The 22890-nt window shown below is 42.9% G+C and overlaps 1 protein-coding gene across 2 annotated transcripts; it reads right to left on the bottom strand.

Moving 5' to 3' along the window:
- Nucleotides 1–1944: 1944 nt before the first annotated feature.
- On the bottom strand, nt 1945–22358 carry FAM71F1 (family with sequence similarity 71 member F1). 2 transcript variants are annotated; one of them, XM_043463655.1, is made up of 8 exons: nt 22232–22358; nt 17632–18020; nt 16243–16427; nt 14460–14712; nt 9910–10031; nt 6832–6875; nt 3423–3593; nt 1945–2491 (listed from the first exon to the last, which is right to left on the bottom strand). In XM_043463655.1, exons 2-8 carry the CDS (start codon nt 17875–17877, stop codon nt 2478–2480), a joined length of 1035 nt encoding a protein of 344 aa, XP_043319590.1. In that variant the 5' UTR covers nt 17878–18020; nt 22232–22358; the 3' UTR covers nt 1945–2477. The 2 variants fall into 2 exon arrangements, with proteins under 2 accessions (XP_043319590.1, XP_043319591.1); XM_043463656.1 differs by having other exon boundaries at nt 6832–6869.
- Between the last annotated feature and the right edge of the window lie 532 nt (nt 22359–22890).

The following is a 22890-nucleotide window of genomic DNA, read 5'->3' as shown; positions in this document are numbered from 1 at the left end:
TTTTTCATATTTTTAAATGGAAGAAATAGCAGTTATATTAAGGAAAAATGCCAGCGTGTTTGTTAGTGATGGGAAGCCTCTAAGAGAGAGAATCAAATTGATGATGAAGGGAGAAGGGAGAGTTGCTGGAGCAATGGCCTTGAGTAGGTGAGGTGGGAAGGGACCCAGTACAAAAGGGGAAGATTTGGACTTTCCTTAGAGCTAGGCAGTTCTTTTATATTAACAAGGAGAGAATCTAGATCTACTGGTCTGGTTCTAGGTGAGTGGTAGGGGTGGTCATGAGAACTTGGAGTTCTCTTTCAATTGCTACTATGTTCCCAGTGAAATAGGAAGCTGGGTCATCAGGAGGCACTGGGGGAGCCTCCCACCCAAAGAAGGAGAAGATGTGGAATAGCCCATTCAGCAGAGAGAGCAGATGAGGGGAACATAGTATGAGCTCCAGGCAATATTAAGGACCCTCTTGAGAACTGAGATAATGTTGAGGTGAAACTGGATAGTATGTCATGTGGTTTTTCTCCAGGCAAGTTTAGTGGCGTGGGGACCTCCCTAGTGGTCCAATGGCTAAGACTCCATGATCTTAATGCAGGGGCCCTCGGTTCGACCGCTTGTTAGGGAACTAGATCCTGCAACTAAGAGTCTGAATGCTGAAAGATCCTGCATGCCTCAACTAAGATCCAAGATCCCAGCTACCACAACTAAGACCTAGTGCAACCAAAAAAAAGTTTAGTGTCATGGTGCGGTTGGTGGAGAGTTCGACCTGGTCAGTTAATAAAGTGGGAGAGGTACAAAGGCGCTGAGGGTACTTGCAAGAGAGTGATGATATTCAGGATGGATCATGGAATCTAGGCTGGAGGGGGAGGGAATGAAGATGTGAGGACAGGATGGGATAATGAAAACCCAGAAGGAGCAAGAAATTGCAGGATTGGTGGGGTCGAAGGATTATCAGACTCAGGGAAAGATAGGAGATGGTATAAGAAGGATTATCAGACTCAGGGAAAGATAGGAGATGGTATATAGTTGAAGAATAAAAATGATGGGGTGGGGTGCAGTTATTAATGGCAAACTCTAGGGTAAATTGGGGAGGGGGGTCAGTGGCTGAGGAGGGTGAAGGACAAGGAGAGCGACTAGGGTATGGGAAGGATCATCTATGTGGATACTGAAATCACCAAGAATTAGGACATAACTCATCCTTGGCAAGAGCAATGATGATTGAGGAACTTACTTTTTAGCCCTCCAACCATTTCAGTCTGAAAACCACTTCAGTGAAGAAAAATACCCTCCCCTAGGATAGCCTAAATTAAGGCAAGATGTCCAGAAAAGCTTTCCAACTGGAAGGTTGGGTACCTTTTCTGAAATACTCATTATCTGGCTTTTATTGAATGTGCAATATTGTGCATTTTAAATAAAGACCAGTCCATGGTCTCTCTAGCAGACCCACCTTAGTGACTGTCTTCATCTATAATTTGTGAACCCTTGATTTTACCTATACTTTGAGCCTGGAACCTCTGATTTAACCTGTAGCTTGAGCCTGTGTCTCCTCTCTTTGAATATCTAATAAGTACTAACAAGATACTCTATTTCAAGGGGGTATGGTATGCAAAAGAAATTGAGCCAGTGTTTGTAGGGCTGAGACAATAGAAAGCCTTATTTCTGAAACTCAGAAAGAGAAACTCCCCCTACCACACACACCTTGTCTTACAACCTCCCGCAGGAAACTTGTGTAGCCTCAGACCCAAACCACCATTTGGAACAGCAGGGCCAGGCTAGCAGGTCCAAGTCGGGAAATCACTAAGGAAGAAGGTCTAAGGCTTGAATCAAAACAGAAGGACTAAGGAGAAAAATTGGCAAAAAGGAACATTTAAGGAGAGGCCTTTGGCTAGAATTCATTTCTGTCCCCGTATCCTTGTCCAGAGGAGTCTGAGCAGAGAGGAAAACACATGTCTCTTTTGGTATATGGCCTTATTTTGACGTTTTAAATTAGATAAATAGAAGCTTGGCGAGGCATCTCTCGTGTGCTTCTCTTGTCCTCTTTTCTGTTTCCTTCTGTTACCACTTTTCTGCATCTCCCCTCTTCCCTGATTTCTGCCCTCCACCTTCCTCTTCAGCCCCGTTTTGTTCTCTTCCACTTCTTTTCTGGTTCTGGTTCTTTTTCCTTCCTTCTCTCTCTCTCTCGATCCTGGTCCTTCTGCGAGCATATGTTCTTGTGCTGGAAGGGAGGTGAGGTGTGGTGATGTGTGGTGGTGAGGATACAAAGTTACGGACCAGAATAATGCTGGAATAATGCTTCTTGTCTAGGAGCCATGCTCCCAAGCGATTCTCCAGGGAAAGGCTATGCTGTCAGCGTGAGATGATTCTAGTTTTTCCTTAGGTGCAGCTTTTCTCCTCCCCTCCATAAGGACAGTATCCCACAGAAAGCTGAATGCTGCAGAGTGGTGTTGGCAAGGGTTGTATGATTCTCTCTACTGTGAAAGGGTGGCTCAAATAGAATTTCCTGTGAGTATAGGAGAGAAAAACTTTGAATAAGATATAGCTTGCCTTATGAGCTCTTCTATAGGTACCTAGATACTTCTGTTAATTTTTTAAATTGTCAACTATTGATAATAGGTAACTTATAAGAGTTAGTGGCTTATTGATTATATTTTACTCTAGAAAACATAAACCACTGTACCTTCTTTAAGGATCTCTCTCTGGTCAAACAGAGGCACACAGGAAATACTTAATGAATGTTAAATGAATACATGGATGGACAGATGAGCCTTGGTGCATGGAAAGATAAGGGCTGGGCCTCAGAGAAATTTGATCCCCACACCTCATCCCTCCCGGGCTTCCCTGGTGCCTCAGATGGTAAAGAATCTGCCTGCCATGAAGGAGACTCGGGTTCGATCCCTGGCTCAAGAAGATCCCCTGGAGAAGGGATCAGCTACCCACTCCAGTATTCTTGCCTGGAGAATCCCATGGACAGAGGAGCCCAGTGGCGTCATAAAGAGTCAGAGGTGACAGAGCGACTTTCACTTTGACTCCTCATGGACTTCCTCCTCCCCACTCTACACAGCAGAAGGTTGGGACTCCCGTGGAGTCCAGAGAAGGAAAAGGAGCTCCTCCCTCTGCAGAGGCAGCCCATCGTGCTTCCCGCACAGCACGAAGGAGGCAGCTCTAGTGACATCCGTGTCCTGCCAGTATCTGTCTCTTTTGAGCCACTTGCAGGAATGCCCAGGGGCCTCTGGTAGCTCTGGAGGTGCCACCCAGGGTTTCACTCAGCCCAGTTGGAGGTAGAGAAGAACAGGGCAAGAACAAAGAGGGTTGAGGTAGCTGTGGCTAGTCCCCCACTCCCAAACCACAGCCTCCTGGAATAATTCCCAAGACCCTAGAACCTGAACCCAGGCCTGTCCCAGGAAGGCAGTGGATGAATGCCGTCACCATACCTATGAGTGGGGCCAGCTGGGGCCGAGTGGAGGCTGCCAGAGTGCTGAGGAGTGAGAGGGACTGCGGTCCAGAGGGGTTCTCTCTTTCCCACTCCCCATAGGTGAACGAATCCCTCCAACTGAGGTCACGGGTGCAAGGGATGGAGTCTTCATTCAGAGAGGATTTTTTTCCTAGGTCAGAAAGGAATGTGGTTGTTTGTACTTTAATTCACAGAGCACACTCACAGGTTCCAGCCAACATTTGTAAGGTGCTTATTATTGGCCAGGCGCTGTTCCAAACAATTACATGCATTAATGCTCTTTTAACCCTCACAACAACCTCCGAGAGGTCAGTGCTGCCATAGTCCCCATTTGATGTGTGAGGATTTTGGGGCCCAGCAAGGTGAAGTCACTTACCCATGAGGAGGCAAGGCCAGAATCCCAAGCCAGATAGCCAGGCAACAAAGCCTGTGTTTTTGCCATTACATCGTGTCAACAGGCAGCACCCATGAGACGAGGCAGCCAACATGGCCTGGAGAGGTTAACCGAGTGAATGTCCCCAGGAGGTTCGGCTAGCTGGACAGGCAGTGCCCTTGAACCCAGATGGCCTGAAGCCAGAGCCTCCTTAAGAGTGGCTCACAGCCCAGCAGCTTTGGCATCACCCAGAGCATGTGAGAAATGCAGTCTCAGGTCTGCCTGGATGCTCTGAATCAGAATCTGCATGTTAACAAGATCCCTAGGGGGGCATTTGCACATTAAAGTTTGGGAAGGACCATATAGATCACATCACCCACAAATGGGGAAGTGACATGTTCAGCAACACAGGTAGACTTGGGGACGCTGGCTTTTCCAACTGTAGCTCCCTCTCTCTCTCCCTCTCATCATCCAAAAGTTTTAAGAGGCTGGGGTGTGAGCATCCTTCCAAACTGAAAGTGTACGCTACTTGGCCCAAAGAGAAAAGAGGGGTTTCTTCAGGTCCAAGGAAAGAACAGGGTCCTAAGGACATCCCAGGATCATTAATTGCAATCAGCCTAGGGACATCTCGGGAGCAACAGTTCCCATGACACAGATGTCCTGTGACTCTGAAATTCTAGCTGTTTTCTCAAGTCCTAAAATAAGTTTGAAATATTCTCTAGCTCTGCCTTCTTCAACACTAATCTCATGGGATATGTTTTGAGTGTATGTACATGTGTGTGTATTTGAATGTATGTGTAAAAACATTAATGACTCACCACTGTTATTAGCAGTCACATAATATGAGAAAGCAGTCCTAGACTTGCGGAAAATGTGGGCAAGCAGTCACCTCTGCTTACCATAGAGAACAGGGGCTGAGAACTGGCAGCCTCCAGGCTCACTTTGGTCTGCAGGTACCTTTTGTTTGCCCACCAAGTTTTGGCCTATACGGTACTTTGTTGGGCTTCCCTGGTGGCTCAGATGGTAAAGGATTGGCCTGTGATGCGGAAGACTCGAGTTCAGTCTCTGGGTTGGGAAGATCCCCTGGAAAAGGGAATGGTAGGAACCCACTGCAGTAGTCTTGCCTGGAGAATTCCAAGAACCAAGGAGCCTGGAGGGCTACAGTCCATGGGTTCACAAAGAATCAGACACGACTGAACAACTATCACTTTCACACTTTAGATTTTTATGAAGTGGGGGGTGGGGGTGTATGTGATACAAAAATTTAGATTTTTGTTTTTTCTTGAAAAATCAGATTATCTGGCAATGCCAGGCCTGTGTTGCAGCAAGGCAACCATTAATGAAACTTTGAAACATTCACTTTTTCATTGCCACAGTCCCCATCACTCGCTACTGTCTCTTCAGTGCTAAACTGTGTCAGCCCAGCTGTTGTTTTATGAATAACAGGGATGGGAGAAAAATTAGCCATTTCTTATATATATGACACATGGACTCTTTACTCCTTTATAACACCTGCAGATGTTTGAGTTTGAGTCCCTGGTTTGGATAAAAGTTGGCACAGCTCCTCTAGGATCTACATACTCCTCCAAATTTCTAAATATAACATGATATTCTGGCTGCCTTATGAGCTGATTTGGAGGAATGATTTCTTGGGGAGGTGGTACATGAATATTTATTGAGCTCCTATTGCATTCTCAGACCTGTGCTTCCCACTGTAGGAATTCAGAGGCACACAAAAAAAGTTTAGTATTGGTTGAAGAAATAAGACTTAAACCTATGAAACAATTAGGGAACTTATGTTATAAAAGAGAGGTTATGAGCAAGGCAAGATGTGCCTGGACAGGAAGGTGTTGTGAGTGTCGTTGTTTAGTCTCTAAGTTGTGTCTGACTCTTTGCGACCCCGTGGACTGTAGCCCTTCAGGCTCTTCTGTCCATGGAATTCTCCAGGCAAGGATACTGGAGTGGGTTGCCATTTCTTTCTCTAGGGGACCTTCCTGACCCAGGGATTGAACCCGTGTCTCCTGCATTGCAGATTCCTAATGCTGAGTCACCGGGGAATCCCCAGTTGTGAGTGTATCTGTATGATTAGGCAGGATTTAGAATGGCGTCAGGAAGAAGGGAGCAGAGAAGGATGAATAAGTCATGGTGAAGGATAGCGGAGGTTTGACCAAAGCAGAAGATTTGAGCTGGAGAAAAGGAGGCAAAGAGCTCCCTATTAAGGAGGAGAGAGTAATCAGGTGAGATGGGTAAGATGGAAAGTTCATGCAGGATCAGCCATGCCAAAATGAGTGGATTTGAGGTAAACTGGAACCTGAGAATACATAGGGAACTGGCTGCTGTTTCCAGAATGTGTCATGCTGTCTCACACAGACTCTGTGTCTCTTTCTAGGATCCCTGCCTCATCTGCCTCGGCCAGCCCACTTGTACTCATTCTCTGTGACTCAGCACAGACCCCAGGTCTTCCGGGACAGCTTCCCGGAAGGAGTGAGGGAGCTCTGCCTTTGTGCCCTCAAGACAGGAGCACCCCAGTCTTGAGCTTTGAATGTTGCCTGGAAGGAGAGGTTATGTGATTTGGGAACTTACCCATTTGACTCCAAAAACTATAAATGCCTGAATGGGGTACTGTGTTTTTCTTCACTGTGACTCCAAAGCCTTCAACAGTGTTTGACACTTACCAAGTGCTCAATATGTGTTTTTGAATGAATGAATGAACTAACAGGAGACTGCTGCAGTGGCCCAGGCAAGAGATGATAAAGTGGATTAGAGTAGGTTCTTTGGGCTTGGAAATGAACTCAAGAATGTAAAGAATATTTCAAAGAAAGAAACTGGGGTGATGTGGTGCCAAATAGACAATGGTGACCACAGATGCCAGAAGAACTAGAACCAAGGTACAGGAGGATAATGGTGATCCTGACAGCTCAGGGAAGTTGGGGTGGGGGACTGGAGGGAATTTTATTCCTATGTCTGCAGAGCAGAAAAATTCTCCAAGATGCAGGTACCCTGTGCCCTCCCTTACCTGAGCTGTCCTTTTTGTTCTCCGTCTTTTTGCTGCTCCTGGAACTCCAGTCATTTCAGGATCAAGGAAATGAAGGTCAGAAGGAAAAGAATAGAGCATGAGACTCTTGTTTTAAATCTTGTTTCTCGTTATATTTTTCCTGATGCAACAAAAGCTTTAGAGGCAGATATAAATATGAAAAAGGACAGCTGTGGCTATATTGGGTGGATGTGACCCATATTAAAGCACCAGAAGGAAAACTAAAGAAGGGGGAGGTAGGATGGGGTAGGGGTTTGGGGAGCAGAACCCTTGATGCTGATTTTGCTAAGGTGGAGTGGGCGTGACTCCATCTGTTTGGCATCTCAGCCATTTATTTTATTTGCTGTAAGTTGCATATTGTTGTTGATGTGCTAAAACTGCAGCCAGACCAGAACCTGCCTAAATGAGGACAAAAATCATCACTCCAGGGCTTCATGCTGGGAAATGAAAGAGAAGAAACTAAACGTCTGTACAAAGTAATTGTTTGAGATAGGGAAGCAAAAATTAAATGTTCCCTGTTTCTCGCATCCCTCTGATCCGTCTTGCATATGACAGCCTGGACTCGGTTGCCATGGCTCCCGGGCTGGTCCCTCCACACCTAGCCTCCCTCTCTTCAAATCTCTGTCACAGCAGCAGCCAGCTTGACCTTTTAAAAATGTAAATGGGATCACATCACTTCCCTGTTTAAAATGCTGCTAAGGTTCCCATTACAGTTAAAGCTTAAATCCATTCGCATGGCTTCCCAGGCCCTGCCTGGCTTGGGCCCTGCCCACTTCTACGTATGTCCTCCTACCAACATCCCCAGTTCCCCACTGATATTCCGTCCCTTTCTCTACACTGACTCAGTAAGCTTCTTACTCAGGGCGAAGCCTCAGTCTTATACCCATTTGTTCCCTTAGCCTGCACAGCTTTCCCCATCCTTTATCTGACTTCTGTGAGTTTTTCCTTCAGGTCTTCAACTTCTCTGACCTTTCAGAGATGTTAAAATCTCTCTGTGCCAGAGATTACCAGTAGGCCCCCAGCATCCCTTCTTCCCTTCTGCTGAGGCAGAGCGTCTAATTTTGTGTTGGGCCCATGGCTATGCCGAGTGGAGGCTTCATTTCCCAGCCTCCTTTGCAACCGGATGTGGCTATCGTTATTCAGTCTCTAAGTCGTGTCCCACTCTTTGCAACTCCGTAGACTGCAGCACACCAGGCTCCTCTGCTTTCCACTATCTCCTGGACTTTGTTCAAATTCATGTTCATTGAGTCGGTCATGCTATCTAACCATCTCATCCCCTGCCACCCCTTCTCCTCCTGCCTTCAATCTTTCCCAGCATCAGGGTCTTTTCCAATGAGTCGATTCATCACATCAGGTGACCAAAGTATTGGAGCTTCAGCTTCAGCAGCAGTTCTTCTAATGAATATTGAGGGTTGATTTCCTTTAGAATTGACTGGTTTGATCTTGCAGTCCAAAGGACTCTCAAGAGTCTTCTCCAGTACCACAATTTGAAAATATCAATTCTTTGGTGCTTAGCTTTCTTTCTGGTCCAACTCTCACATCCATACATGACTACTGGAAAAACCATAGCTTTGACTAAATATAGGTGTGGCTAATGAGGTATAAACAGAGGCTGTCCTAAGAGTAATAAAATCTGTGAGTTAACATTTTGAGACAATCTAAAAATTGCTTCAGAATATCTTGTTCTGGGAATTCCCTGATGGTTCAATGGTTAGAACTCTGCACTTCCACTGCCTGGAGTCGGGAGTTCCACCCTTGGTCAGTGAGCTAAGAGCTCGAAAGCTGAGTGGCTTGGTCAAAAAAAAAAAAATGCTGTATTAAGTCCAGAGCTCTCCTGTTCAGAATGTGATATCTTACACCCTGGAACTTCTTCATTACAGATCTCTGTGTGATATACCGAGTGACAACCCCAGTATAAAAAATTCTTCAACAGTGGGCAACTAATAAGTCTTTTTCTTGTGTTATCACTTTTCTACTTTCAGCCCAAGTTAGAATACAAGTTAATATTTATTGAGAGTTAACTTATCTGCCTCTAAATTTGCTGAGGACCAGCCAAGCACTTGATGCATATGGTTCATTTTATACTGACACTATCTGGATGAGGTTGGCATTATCATAATTTCTGCTTTACAGATCTGAAAACTGAGGCCCAGAAGAGTTAAGCAGTGTGCCCAAGGGCTCATAGTCAGAGCGGTGACTTGGGTCCAAAGCTATGTGAGTACTTACCCACTATGAGACTTTGCCTCCTCTGAGCTCTCCTGATTTTCAGCTTATTACTGGCACTCATTCACACAGAAAAACTTTTTTTTTTTTTTTAAATTCTGTCTCTGAGTTGCTGGTCCCTGTTATGACAAAATCTCCTTCTCTGGTGTTTTTCTCTTCTGGTGACATTTACTAATTTATTTCTGTTCTCCCTTTTCTTTGACACCACATGTCAAGTTCACTAGGACCCCGGTTCCCACTTGATCTTCGCTCTCTGCCCATGGTACCCTGATGTCTAAGTGCTCCCTACTTTTGTCTCTCTAATACCAGCCAGTCCTAAGAGTCAACCCTAAGTCATCTGTACCTACAATGACATTTCCTCAGACATGGAGAAGACAGGCCTACATGAGGGAGCTTTCCAGAAAACACTTAAAAAGTGACCACAGAAGCTCCATAAAGTCCAAGCAGAGGCCAAGTATGTAGGTAAAGGAACTCAGTGATAGAGGATGTTTTAAACAATGTCTTGATTATTTCTCAGTAGGAAATCTAGGAACTAGATTAGAAATTAGGTTTTACTTTTCCACTGTGTTACTAATTTATTCTTAATATTGAAGAAGTTACTTTTCATTTTTTATGAATATCCTCCTCTGAAGTCAAGCCCACAGTGCTTGTGGAGAAGGACAATCAGGCAAAGAGACCAGGAAAAGGTTTCCCCGAGTCAAGAATACAGACTGGATTGGATATGGAAGGGCAGTATTTCATATACTTCCTTGTGCCCCTTAACCAGATTACTTGGTTTCTGGGTCTCTGGGACAGACCACCTGGGGACATCAAGCTGGCTGGATTTGAGTCATGTACCTGAACAGGTTGTGCTGATGCAAGTCCGCAAAGATCTGACAGAGGGCCTCACTCTCCCCTTTGGCCATCAGCTGCATGAGGCTCTCGCTGGGCTGGGAAGCTTGGGGTTTCTTCTGTACTAACTAGATGGAGGAAAGAAAAACAAGGCCAGGTTGTTAAGGTCTTAGCATCTCTGCATTTTCCTAATATCATGGTCTAGACCCTGAAGTGTTAGAACCTAAAGTGTTCCATCAGACAGCCATGCCAGCAGCTGAGAGAGGCAATTCTGAGGCTGCATCTGTTTGTTTTGATCTCTGTTGTTATAAATTTCCTTTGATGTCCTAAGAATAATATTGGTTTTTTTTAAGAATAATATTGTTATTGAAAACTTTAAACATAATTTAGTGTACCTAAGCTATTCTTAACATACCTTACTATGTTATTGAACAGTCTGTTAACATAAACTTTAATAAAACTTACCATACTTGGTTTTATATTTACATAGAGGGGGTTAAATGTCTATTGTAGAAATTTAATGTTTTTAAAATTCATTTCTCTAAGAAATAGCCTGTGCTGAGATGCTTTTTATGCTACAGTAAAATTGCCTTTTTTGCTTGTTGCCTGTGATACCCCTCAGATGTTCTAGTTGTGCGGGTGTGTGTGTGTGTGTGTGTGTGTGTGTGTACATGCTCAGTCATGTTAGACTCTTTGAGACCCCATGAACTGTAGCCCACCAGGCTCCTCCGTCCATAGAATTTTCCCGGCAAGAATACTGGAGCGAGTTGCCATTTCCTCCTCCAGGGAATCTTCCTGACCCAGGGATCAAACCCATATCTCTTGCAGCTCCCACATTGGCAGGCAGATTCTTTACCACTGCACCACCTGGGATGCCCCTAGTTGTGCATGCTGCTCATGTTCATTTAATATTAATATTTACTGAATATCAACTATTTGCCAGGCACTGGGGAATTTCAGTGAAAAAAACAGATAAAAATCTCAGCCATTGTGGAGCTTATGTTGTAGCTCACTTCAGGCTTCAGAGTTAGACTCTAAGGCCTGAGGCAAAAAGGCCCAGGTGGCTTCCCTGATTTCTATCAAATATTTAAAGAAGTAGTAACATCAATTCTTCAAAAACTCAGAAACAGAGGAGGAGGGAACACTTTTTAAATTACTCAATAAGGCAAGTGTTACTCTGATACCAAAGCCAGCCTCTCACAAGAACACTACAGACCAATATCTCTAATGAATGTAGGTGCAAAACTCTTTTAACAAAATGCTAGCAAACCAAATCAAACTATATAGAAAGGATCATATACATCGTAAGGTAACAGAATTTATTGCAGGAACACAAGGCTGGTTTAACATCTAAAAATCAATTAAAGTAATATAATATATGGGCTTCCCTGTTGGCTCAGTGGTAAAGAATCCGCCTGCCAGTGCAGAAGACCTGGGTTCCATCCCTGGGTGGGGAAGATTCCTTGGAGAAGAAAATGGCAACCCATTCCAGTATTCTTGCCTGGGAAATCCTATGGATGTGGACAAAGGAGTCTGGCAGGCTACAGTCCATGGGGTTGCAAAGAGTTGGACACAACTTAGCAACTAAACAACAGTATACTATATTAATAGAATAAAGAACAATATGATCATCTTAGTAGACAGAGAAAAAGCATTTGGCAAAATCTAATACCATTCATGATAAAAACTCTTAATAAACAAGGAATAGAAAGGAATTTCCTCTATCTTATAAAGGGCATCTACAAAAATCCCAGAGTTAGTATCATACTTAATGAAAGACTGGATATTTTCACCCTAATACCTGGAATGAGGCAAGGTTGTCTGCTTTTGTTACTTTTAAACATTGTACTGAAGGTTCTAACTAATTCAATGAGCAATAAACAAATAAATGGATCCAAATGAGAAATGAAATTAAGCTATATTTATTTGCAGATAACAAGAATGTATGCATATATGTAGAAAATCCTAAGGAATCCATGAAAACTACTACAGCTAATAAACAATACACAAAAATTGACTGTATTTCTATATACTTTCAATAAGTGATACAAAATTAAGACAACACAGTTCCATTCACAGTAATATCAACAATCAATTACTTAGGAATATATTGAACAAAAGAAGTGCAGAACTTATAAACTGAAAGCTGCAAACATTGTTAAGGGAAATTAAATTAGATTGATATAAATGGAAAGACTTTGCATATGTACTGAAAGACTCAATATTGTCAAGATGGCAGTTTTCCCCAAATTGATGTATAAATTCGACATGTCCTTATCAAAATTCCAGCAGGTTTGTTTGTTTGTTTGTTTTACAGAAATTGGCAAGTTGATCCTAAAATTTACATGGAAATGCAAAGGATCTGGAATTGGCTATTCCAAAACAATTTGAAAAAGAGCAAAATTGGAAGGTTTACAGCACCCAATTTCAAAAATTAAAATTCAGAAGTTTCAAAAAATTTACTATAAAGCTTCATTTATCAAGACATTGTGGTATTGGCACAAGAATAGGCAAACAGATCAATGGAACAGAACTGAGAAGCCAGAAATAAATCCTTATGTTTATGGTCCAATGCCAAGACAATTCAATGTGGGAAGGATAGTCTTTTAACAAATGGTACTAGAACAGTTATAACATCCACATGCCAAAAAAAAAAATTACTTAAAAATGTACCCTTACCTCACATCATACAAAAATATTAACTCAAAAGGGATCAAAGACCTACATGTAAGAGCTAAGTCTAGGGACTTCCCTGGTGGTCCAGTGGTTAAGACTCCATGTTTCAAACGGCAGGGGCTCAGATTCAATCCTTGGCTGGGGAACTAAGATCCCACATGCCACGTGATGTAGCCAAAAAAAAAAAAAAATTTTTTTTAAATGAAGTCTATACAACTTCTTGAGGAAAATATAGGATAATACCTTTGTGACTTTGGGTTGAACAAAATTTTTAGATACACCACCAAAAGTCAGATCTATTAAAGAAGAAATTGATAAACTGCTCTTCATCAAAATGAAGCAGTTTTGCTCCTTAGAAAACATCATTAAGAAAATGAAAAGACAACTCACAGACTGGGAAAGAATATTTACAAGTCATATTCTGATAAAGGACTTGTATCCAGAATATGCAAAGAGCTCTTACAACTCAATGAGAAAAAAAAAATTTTAAAATAAGCAAAAGATTTGAATAGAAATTTCACCAAGAAGATATGTAAATGGTTAACAAGTCTATGAAAAGTTCCTTGACAGGAAATCCTAATTAAAAACACAACATATCCCCTAGAATGGCTTTAATTAAGATAATACCATTGTTGGTGAAGATGTGGAGAAAGTGAAATCCTCTCACATTCCTGGTGGGAATGTAAATGGTACAGTCATTTTGGAAAAAGGTTTGCCTGTTTAAACATAAACTTAACATATGACTCAGCAATTCCAAATTATTGGAATCCACCCACAACAAATGAAAACATACCCTAACATGCTGCTGCTACTAAGTCACTTCAGTCGTGTCTGACTCTGTGCAGCCCCATGGACAGCAGCCCACCAAGCTCCCCCGTCCCTGGGATTCTCCAGGCAAGAACACTGGAGTGGGTTGCCATTTCCTTCTCCTATGCATGAAAGTGAAAAGTGAAAGCGAAGTCACTCAGTCATGTCTGACTCTTAGCGACCCATGGACTGTAGCCTACCAGGCTCCTCCATCCATGGGATTTTCCAGGCAAGAATACTGGAGTGGGGTGCCATTGCCTTCTCCAACCCTAACATACATCTATACAAAAACTTGTACACAAATGTTCACAGCAGCATTATTAATAATAGGCCCAAACTGGAAATAATCCAAAGGTTTCCCAGGTGCAGCAGTAAAGAATCCTCCTGCTGATACAGGAGATGCAGATTCAATCCCTGGGTCAGGAAGATCCCCTAGAGGAGAAAAGAGCAACCCACTCCAGTATTCTCGCCTGGAAAATTCCATGGACAGAGGAGCCTGGTGGGATGCAGTCCATGGAGTCTCAAAAAGTTGGACAGGACTGAGCATGCATGCACAAAAATGATCCAAATGTCCACCAACTGGTGACTAGACAAAATGTGGTATATCCATGCAGTGGAATACTATTCAGCAATAAAAGGAAGAAATTAATGATAATCTGTGACTCTAACATAGAGTTGGCCTCATGCTATGATATGAACTTGAAAAACCTTATGCTAAGTGAAAGAAGCCAGACACTATATATTATAGGATTCCATGTATATGAAATGTTTCAGAAATATGAGTAGAGTTTGAAGACAGATCAGTGGTTGCCTAGGGCAGAAAGTAGGAACACAATGACTGCAAATGGGCATGAGGGAATTTTTTAGGGTGATAGATATTATGGTGATGGTTGCAGAACTCTATACATTTACTGAAATTGCTGAACTGTACACTTGGGTGAATTTTAATCAATAAAGTGATTAGAAAAGGCCTAAGGCAGGGATCGTCTTCCCAGGGTGCGCCCATATCAGCTTACCAAAGCTCTACAGCTCAGCTCTGGCCTTGGCTGGAGGAGGCCATAGTGTCCACTTACCTGTGAGTCTCCTGAGGGACTGCAGCTACTCTTGGGTACCAGGCAGTGAGTGACAAGAATCCTGGGGTCTTTGGTGGTGATGGACAGGCCCTTCTGCAGAATTTGAATGAGCCGGATCCAGAAGTGGAAGACAGTCTCAGGATGGTCAGGGTGGAGTTTTAGATAGTATATCTTCTCTGTGACTGTCCTCAACCGCAAAACACGTTGAAGGCGGTCAGAGACCTGAAGCTCCACAAACTTCAATGGGAGAATCCTGAAGGCTCAAGGGAAGACACACATTGACAACCCCACATTGACAACACACATGGTCCAACCCTGTCTTCATTAAAATGAAGACTGTCTCCTTTAGGACCAAGGCTTTGTGGGTGGGTAGGAGAGTGAATCAGAGAAGGCAATGGCAGCCCACTCCAGTACTCTTGCCTGGAAAATCCCGTGGACAGAGGAGCCTGGTAGGCTGCAGTCCATGGGGTCACTAAGAGTCGGACATGACTGAATGACTTCACTTTCACTTTTCACTTTCATGCATAGGAGAAGGAAATGGCAACCCACTCCAGTGTTCTTGCCTGGAGAATCCCAGGGATGGCGGAGCCTGGTGGGCTGCCGTCTATGGGGTCGCACAGAGTCAGACACGACTGAAGCGACTTAGCAGCAGCAGCAGCAGCAGCAGGAGAGTGAATGATTAGCACAGTGGTTCTCAAACTTTAGGGAGATCAGATTCACCTGGGGAGCTTGGTTAAAATGCAGACACCTGAAGATACCCCCAAAGATTCAGATTCAGTAGGTCTGGGGTGGGGCCCTGGAATCTGCATTTTAACCTCCACCTATCCTGCCACGATTTTCATGCTGGTGTTCCCTGAATCCTGCTTGAGAGGGGCAGCCTGGGAGTAAGATAGCTGGGATCATAGGGATTTTTAATTTTCTTCTTGATAGAACAACGGGAGCTGGGCCCCACTGTCCAGCTTGTCCCATTCATTGACCTTAAGGCCTCAATTACTCTTCCCAAAAGAACTAAAGTTCAGGGAGCTTGCTTTGGATCTGGGATTAGTCAGCTGAACTGAGATGCACTTGCTGTAGGGGCTGCTTGGAACTTAACGGAGAGGTTTATTATTGAAGCAACATGGAGCAATGAAAGTTTAACTTGGGCTTCTGGGAATATCTAGAGATTCTTGAGATACCCTGCAAATTACCTGAAGAGGCTCAAGCATCTAAAAGGGCCATTGCACACTGCTGTATTCAAAATGGATAACCAGCAAGTGTATAGCACATAGAACTATACTCAGTGTTATGTGCCAGCCTCGATGGGAGGAGGATATAGGGGGAGAATGGATACAAGTATATGTATGGCTGAGTCACTTTGCTCTTCACCTGAAACTACCACAACATTGTTAATCAGCTATACCCCCATACAAAATAAAAAGTTGGAAATCTGAAAAAATAAATAAATAAAAGGGCCATTGCATCCTGGACAAGCATAATATTACAGATCCAAGTAAGACTTCATTCAATTCACTTTGCCAGTAGGAATACTGAAATGCATCAAGTAACTTGGGACTCAAAAATTGTTTTGAGTCTAGTCAGTTGCATAAGGTTTAGAACCTGCATCTCCCAACCAATGCTTCATCTCCTAGACCCCTTGGCTTCCTTGTCCCTTGCCCCAAAATAGAGAGACTTCCTAGGAATTCAGTGCAGTGAATGCAACAAGAAGGGAAGTGGGGATGTAGACTGGCCCTCCTTCCTGTCCATGTTACGCGCCTCCCCCTTTGCCCCACTTCAGGATGCTCACCTCTTCAGGTTGATCTTGGGGGCTGTGGATGGTTTGTTCCATGTCTGGTTCTGCCCGTGATGCCATTTGACACTGGCCATGAGGAGGATGTTGGGAAGAGGCAGGCAGGGCACAGAGGAGGTCACCCCCAGGGCCATGGTGTTGGCGGCTTTGTAGATGTCTCTCCAGTTCCTGCCCTTTCTGACCTGCAAAGCAGTCCCCCAGGCACAGTCTGAGCGTTTGGCAGGAGGAGCAGCATGTTTCACATGAGAGCTTCTCAAATTCGGCACTGTTCACCTTTGGGGCTGGATGATTCTTTGTTTGGGGGGAGCGGGCTCACCTGTGTGCTGTAAGGTGTTTAGCAGCATCCATGGCCTCTGCCCAATAGATGCGGATAGCAGTGACCACCCCAACCCCACCGCCAAATTGTGACAGTCCAAAATGCTTCATTCAGACATGGCCAATGGCTTCAGACTTGGCTCCACCACTGGTGGGGGCAAAGTCATCACTTGTTTGGAACCACAGTTAAACCTATGTTGGTTAAACAACTGTAACAGTATTTACTTTGCCTATTGTGGGTTGACCAAAAAGTTCATTTGGGTTTTTTAGGCTGATGTGGAAAAACTGAATGAACTTTTTGACCAACCCAATATTAGCAATTGCCCACAAGAGTTCCATGACATGTGTCACACTTCCATGAATCCTCCCCAGACTATTTCCTGGCTTTTATTTTAAAAACCTGTCCTTTGGCAGTTTCTTGAGGGGCCCTATTATCTCCTGCATCTTTTTTTTTTCACTGTCAGGCCCCTGTAACCCCCAAGTGCTGCTTACTGTGGGTCCCATCTGGCCTAAGGAGAGCCCAGGCAAGGAAACAAAATGCACCAAGTGCTTCTGTACTGGGGCCTTTGCTTCCCATGTTTCATGGAACAGCCAGGTCAGTCCCACCTCCTTTACAACAGAGAAAACTGGTGTGCAGGTCACCTGCACCATGACATCTTCTGACGAGAAAAAAGTAACCAGACTGAGCCTAGATCACTCTGGGTGCCCGACTTCTATTCTTTTATCCATCAGCATTTCTGTTCCAAACCCCTAAATAGCATCTCATTTGACTGCCTCTTTGTTCATCTGCTTTGAACTGACAGGCTGGAGGCTAAAGTAAACTAAGGGATTCAGAGATCAAACCCTCCATTCAGAGCAGAGAACCTTTGACCTCTCTCCCCAGAGTGACTGCAGGAGAAAGCCTATCTGGGGCTCTGCAACGTCAGGGTCAGGTGTGGGTAGCCTTGCCTTCGGTTCCTCTCTTTGCCTCAGTTGTCACTCCACTCCAGTTCCGGGGACAGACTCTCCGTCACATTGTGGGAAGAGATTTAGAGGAATCAAGGAGTGCCATTCGGAGCGGCCCAAGAGTACCTGGACAAAGTTGCTTTCAAACACCACTGATTCAGGAAACAGGTTGAATTCTGGAGAATGAACCATCTGGCAGAGCAGTCCCTCCTCCACACCCAGGCCCACTCCAGGATTTGGTTCCCCATCCACAGGAAAGAGGCCCCTGAATTCTTCCCAGGCATTCAGGGAAGGGAAGGTTGGATAGGATCTTGTGACTTTTGCTGTCTTCTTCGATTTGTTCCAAGTCTTTCTATGTGGAACTGATGACATTTCCGCACATACTCAGGGGCCTGCTGCGCGTTTGTCCTGGGTCCTCTTTCTTCCCTCCTGGCCTTGGGCAGCCAGCCAAGGCCTGGGGCCGCCAATCAGCTCACAATGATGAATGGATGACATCATGAAAAACCAGGGCAGGCCTGTGGGAAAGGGAAATGTAGAGGAGCCTCCCTTTTCCTCCAGAGTGCTTTCACAGCTTGCTGAGTGCCCTGACAGGCCCCAGCCCCCTCGGGGCCTGAGGACACAGCTCCCCTAGAACTTGCTGACCCAGGCACAAAGCAGAGAAGGAAGGCTGTTAGGAAGCTCCTTCCGCTGTTAAGAGGAAAGTCCCCTCCCTGCCTTTCAAGCCTCCCTTACTCCAAATATGACCTACCCAAAGAATTTTAAGGGTGGTGGTTGATTTAAAACAGCTTTCCTGAGCTCTGTACCGTGTGGGCCCCATGTGCCCTGGTCTATCTGCAGTAGCCTCTGCTGGTTCTGGGAGAAGCTGCAGGACTGTAGGTGCCTGCTCTATACTTTGCTACCACTGGCTGGCTACTTCTGCAGGGCTAATTTCCCTGAGTAAGTCAAACTGAAGAGCAGTAGGAATAAGTGGTTTCTTACCCAGAGGCTGGCTGGGTGGAGGTGCCAGCTGAGAGGAACAGAATCTCAATGAGCTGCTCTGCTAGATCAGCACGGCCTGCTTCTTCTCAGAGAGTGAGTCTGCCTCATCCCTGAGCCAGAGGAAAAAAGAGCCCAGATCTTGGGGCAGCTAGATGAGAGGCAAAGAACCCAGCAGACTGACCACCACTCCTACTGACCACTACCACTATTTCAGGGAGAAATCCTATTCTAGTTTGAACAAAATTCCAGACTCTGTTAAGCACCAAGGTGAATTCCCCCATCAAGGTCAAATGCAATCAATTTAGAAAAGCAATATGACAACCAAAATATGCAAAGTACTAGCAGGGAGGTTTATTTCTGTATTTCATTATCAAGTCAGGGAGAAGGCTGAAAGGTCACGAGGCTTTCCTTTGCTGATTCCATCACCCCCCTCTCTGGTTGTTTCTATTATGCTCTGGCTCTATAGATAGCTCTCCTGTGGGCACAACTTCTACCCTCACGTTCCTTGTTTTCCTTTGTTTACCATCTGGGGAAATGTCTTCTATGGTAACATTCTCTAAGGATGGAGTCAGAGACCACATCCTGTGGTTTCCATTTCCCTGGAAACAACACACAGTAAAAAGTGATGATAATTAATACACTGATGCTTTTCACAGCTAAAGCTTCCATGCTGCAGATGTATGGTTTGGATATATTTGACCATTGGGTCTCTAGTAATAGAGTGTCTGGTTTTTAGTTGGCACAGGTTTGTGGAATAAAGATTGTGTTTCCTGGCCTCTCTCTCAGCTAGCAAGGCTATAGGGCAAAAATGATGCAAGTTCAAGAGTTGGATGAAATTTCTGTGAGGAATCATCATGGAAAGGGGGCACGCTCTTTTTCACTCCTTATTTTTCCCTTCAGACTAGAATATAGACTTGATGGCTGGAGCTTGAGCAACCCTACTGGGCCATGAATTGGCATGCTAAGGATGGTAGCATAGCAAGATAAAAGGGCTCCAGTTCCTTGAGGATCATAAAATTATACTAGTCCTGGATTCTTACCTTGAAGTTCTTCTAAGTATGAAAGAAATAAAGGTTTCTTTGATTTTAAGTCAGGCTTAAAACTAGCTGATAGAACTATATAAAATGCCTATATACTCCTCTGGACTAATTTTACAGGAAGTTATGATACTATTTACCAATAATTCTAAGTAATGGAGAAAATAGGCTTAACTTTACAATAAAATTGGACCTTAAGAATGACAAACAAGTAACTTTTGGAAAAAGTTGTTTAATATATATTCTAGTAACATTCACTGGTTTTATTTTTATGTGTATACACTGTTGTTGATGTTGTGACAATTATTGACTTTTGCACATTTACTGATGAGCACTTTGGTGAGAGTTTCCTTGAGTATGTTGATTGTCCTTTGGTTTGAGGTTAAAGTCACCTTGTAAGGGTTAGGTATCATTTCAAAAGCTTTCTCAAGAATGACTAGGATATCTGGTTGTCAGTTGAGGCTAGGCCCAGGTTTTGTGGAGTTTAAAGCTTATACAGTTTTGGAGACTCTTAAAAATAAAAAGACTGGAGAGAGGGGTGAGTCAAGAGTTATTGTTTAATGGGTACAGAGTTTGAGTTTGGAAAGATGACCAAGCCTTGGAGATGAGTGGTGATGATATTTGTACAACAATGTGAATGTATGTACTACCACTGAACTGTAAACCTAAAAATGGTTAAAAGAGTGAACTTTTCATTATGTGTCTTTTATCACAATTTAAAAATGCTAGAGAAATCAAAAATGAAATTTTAAAATCCCACAGAAGTATAGTACAAAATTGCTAGAGGGATGTCCTCCTAGACCTTGGAAGGGCGCATGAGAAGGGATCTTGAAGCTTAAGCTTTATTATTTTCATGGTAAATATTTTAAATATAAAAGTAAAGCGTTAGTTGCTTAGTTGTGTTAGACTCTTTGTGACCTCATGGACTATAGCCTGCCAGGCTCCTCTATCCATGGAATTCTCCAGGTAAGAATATTGGAGTGAGTAGCCATTCCCTTCTCCAATTTTAAATATGTGTCACTATTTAAAAAAAAAACTGTATTACATAAAAAGTATATGTACTTGTAGAATATTAGAAAATACAGACAAGCTTAAAAACAAATAGCATATTTCTACCACCCAGAGAATATCACTCACTGTAACAGCTACCTATGTGTGTACTAAAATGAGATCATACTGTAAAAATGGTTTTATAACATTTTTACATCTGTTTTGTTTAGGTAACACTTTCTACCTTTGTGTTTTAGTTATTTTATCTCATCTCATTTAATTTCCAGACCATTTTAAATTTTTTCCAGTTATTCTTAGCTGGTTTATCCATATCAGTATCCAGTCAAGGACCATAATACCTATTAAGCTTAATCTCATCCAGTCCCTTTTTTAGAACACTTACTGGTGGAAGCAATTGAGTCAGTTGTCCTACAGAATGTCCCCCTTCTGTATTTCTCCGGTTTTCCCTTGTGTTAGCTTGCTTCTCTAGCAAGCTAGAGAAGTATATTCATATTTCCTATGAAATAGAAGTTATATCTCAAGGGCAGATGGATTAAAGTACTAGTCACTATTTCTTTTTTTTTTTTTAATTAAAAAAAAATTTTTTTTTTTAGTCACTATTTCTTAGTAAAGAGCTACCATGGGATCTACGTGAGATACTATTCTCCTCTCCCAAAGAATGTCAGTAGAAAAATACATATAAAGAATACACATCAGAAGAAAAATATCAGAAAATAGAATAAATTCTTTGAAAAGTATCACTCTAACTGAATACAATATGAGACCCTATGGAACAAAATTTCAGAGATACCAAAATTAGATGAAAAGAAGACTTGGAAAGGTAAGGAAAGAAATAGAAGAAAAACGCACTAAATATCTGAAAGTCACATTAGAAACCACAAGAAGTAGAGTTGCTATAACAGAAAAGTGAGTCAGTGCCATGGATAACAGGTGTAAGAATATCACACAGACACAAAAAAGAAGTACAAAGAGATGAAATGATTAGAAAGAAAGTGATAACTGTGAGATGTTTATATTGATCCAACATACAGCTAGAGTCCTGATGAAGAGGGAGCAAATGAAATTGAAAAGGTAGTCACAAGCATAAAAGAAAAGCCATTTCTGAAACAAAAAGACTCAGCTTGGCAAATGAACAGAATTTCCTATAGTCCACCAAATTGAGTAAAGAAACCATTGAAATCAGAATAGCTCTTGTGAAGTTCCTAAATCTTAGGGATAACAAAAGCTTCCTACTATAAACATCCCAGCAGAAGCAGCAGACCGTCTACCAAGAAGAATAAAATGAGACTGACCTTGGACTTCTTTTCAGCAGTTTTAGATGGCATAGGACAATGGAACAATGTAGAAAGAATGTTGAGGAGGAAAGGATGTGACTCAACAATTCCATAAATGGCTAGAAATTAATTCAAGTGTAAAGGTAGCAAAAATAATCTTAAAACTTCTAAGCACACTAGAATAAGGGAAACCATAAGCTGATTCTTTGAAAAAAAAAATTAGATGAACTACTAGCTAACAGTTTAAATTTTCAAAAAGAAGACAGAAATCATAAAACTTGAACTAAGAAAACACAAATAAGTATAAGTAAGAAGGACAGGCTCCTGGGTAATGGTAGTAACATGAAGCTTAGAGCATAAAACAGGTAGTCAGAAGACCCCAAAACACAGTGACTTAAACTAAGTAGAATTTTGATTCTCTCTTACATAGTAGTCCAAAGGGATGTAGCCTACAGCCGGTAGAGTATCTCTGCCATTCTCAACAGGTGACTTCCATCTCTGAATTCCAAGGTGACTGCTTCAGCTCCTGCCATCATGTTTGCATCCTGGCCATTGAGAAGGGGAAGAGAAAAGGGGAGTGTACACTCATTCCTTTTAAGGGCAAGACCTGGAAATGACATAATCACTTTTGCTCACATCCCATTGGTTGGAATTCAGTCACATGACCACACCCAGCTACAAGGGAAGCTGAGAAATGTAGATTTTCTTAGCTGAGTGGATGTGAGTCCATGTAGAACTGGAAAGTTCTATTACTTATTATTTAAAGATGAAGGATATTGATGGATTATCAGCAACCTGTGCAAAGAAGCCATGTCACAGAATTACTCCCTCTGACACCCACAGTAAATACATAATATTTTTTAATAGCAAAATTTTAACTATTGACAGTCTAACCAGGAAAGAGGTTAAATGGTAGTCAAAGGATAGGGAAAACATAAAATCTGGGTATGGCCTGATAATAAAGAAAGCAAGTGAATGTAATTGTGTGTTCTCACAGATTATCTGCCACCCCCAACAGGAGAGAGACAACCAGAGAGATGAGCAATAAGCTTAGGGGACACAGCAATAAGGAAAATCTTCAAGAG

Source organism: Cervus canadensis, chromosome 3 (assembly GCF_019320065.1).
Source record: "Cervus canadensis isolate Bull #8, Minnesota chromosome 3, ASM1932006v1, whole genome shotgun sequence".
NCBI lineage: Eukaryota > Metazoa > Chordata > Mammalia > Artiodactyla > Cervidae > Cervus > Cervus canadensis.
Note: the sequence above shows the minus strand (reverse complement) of the source record. Positions and strands in the feature narration are given on the sequence as shown.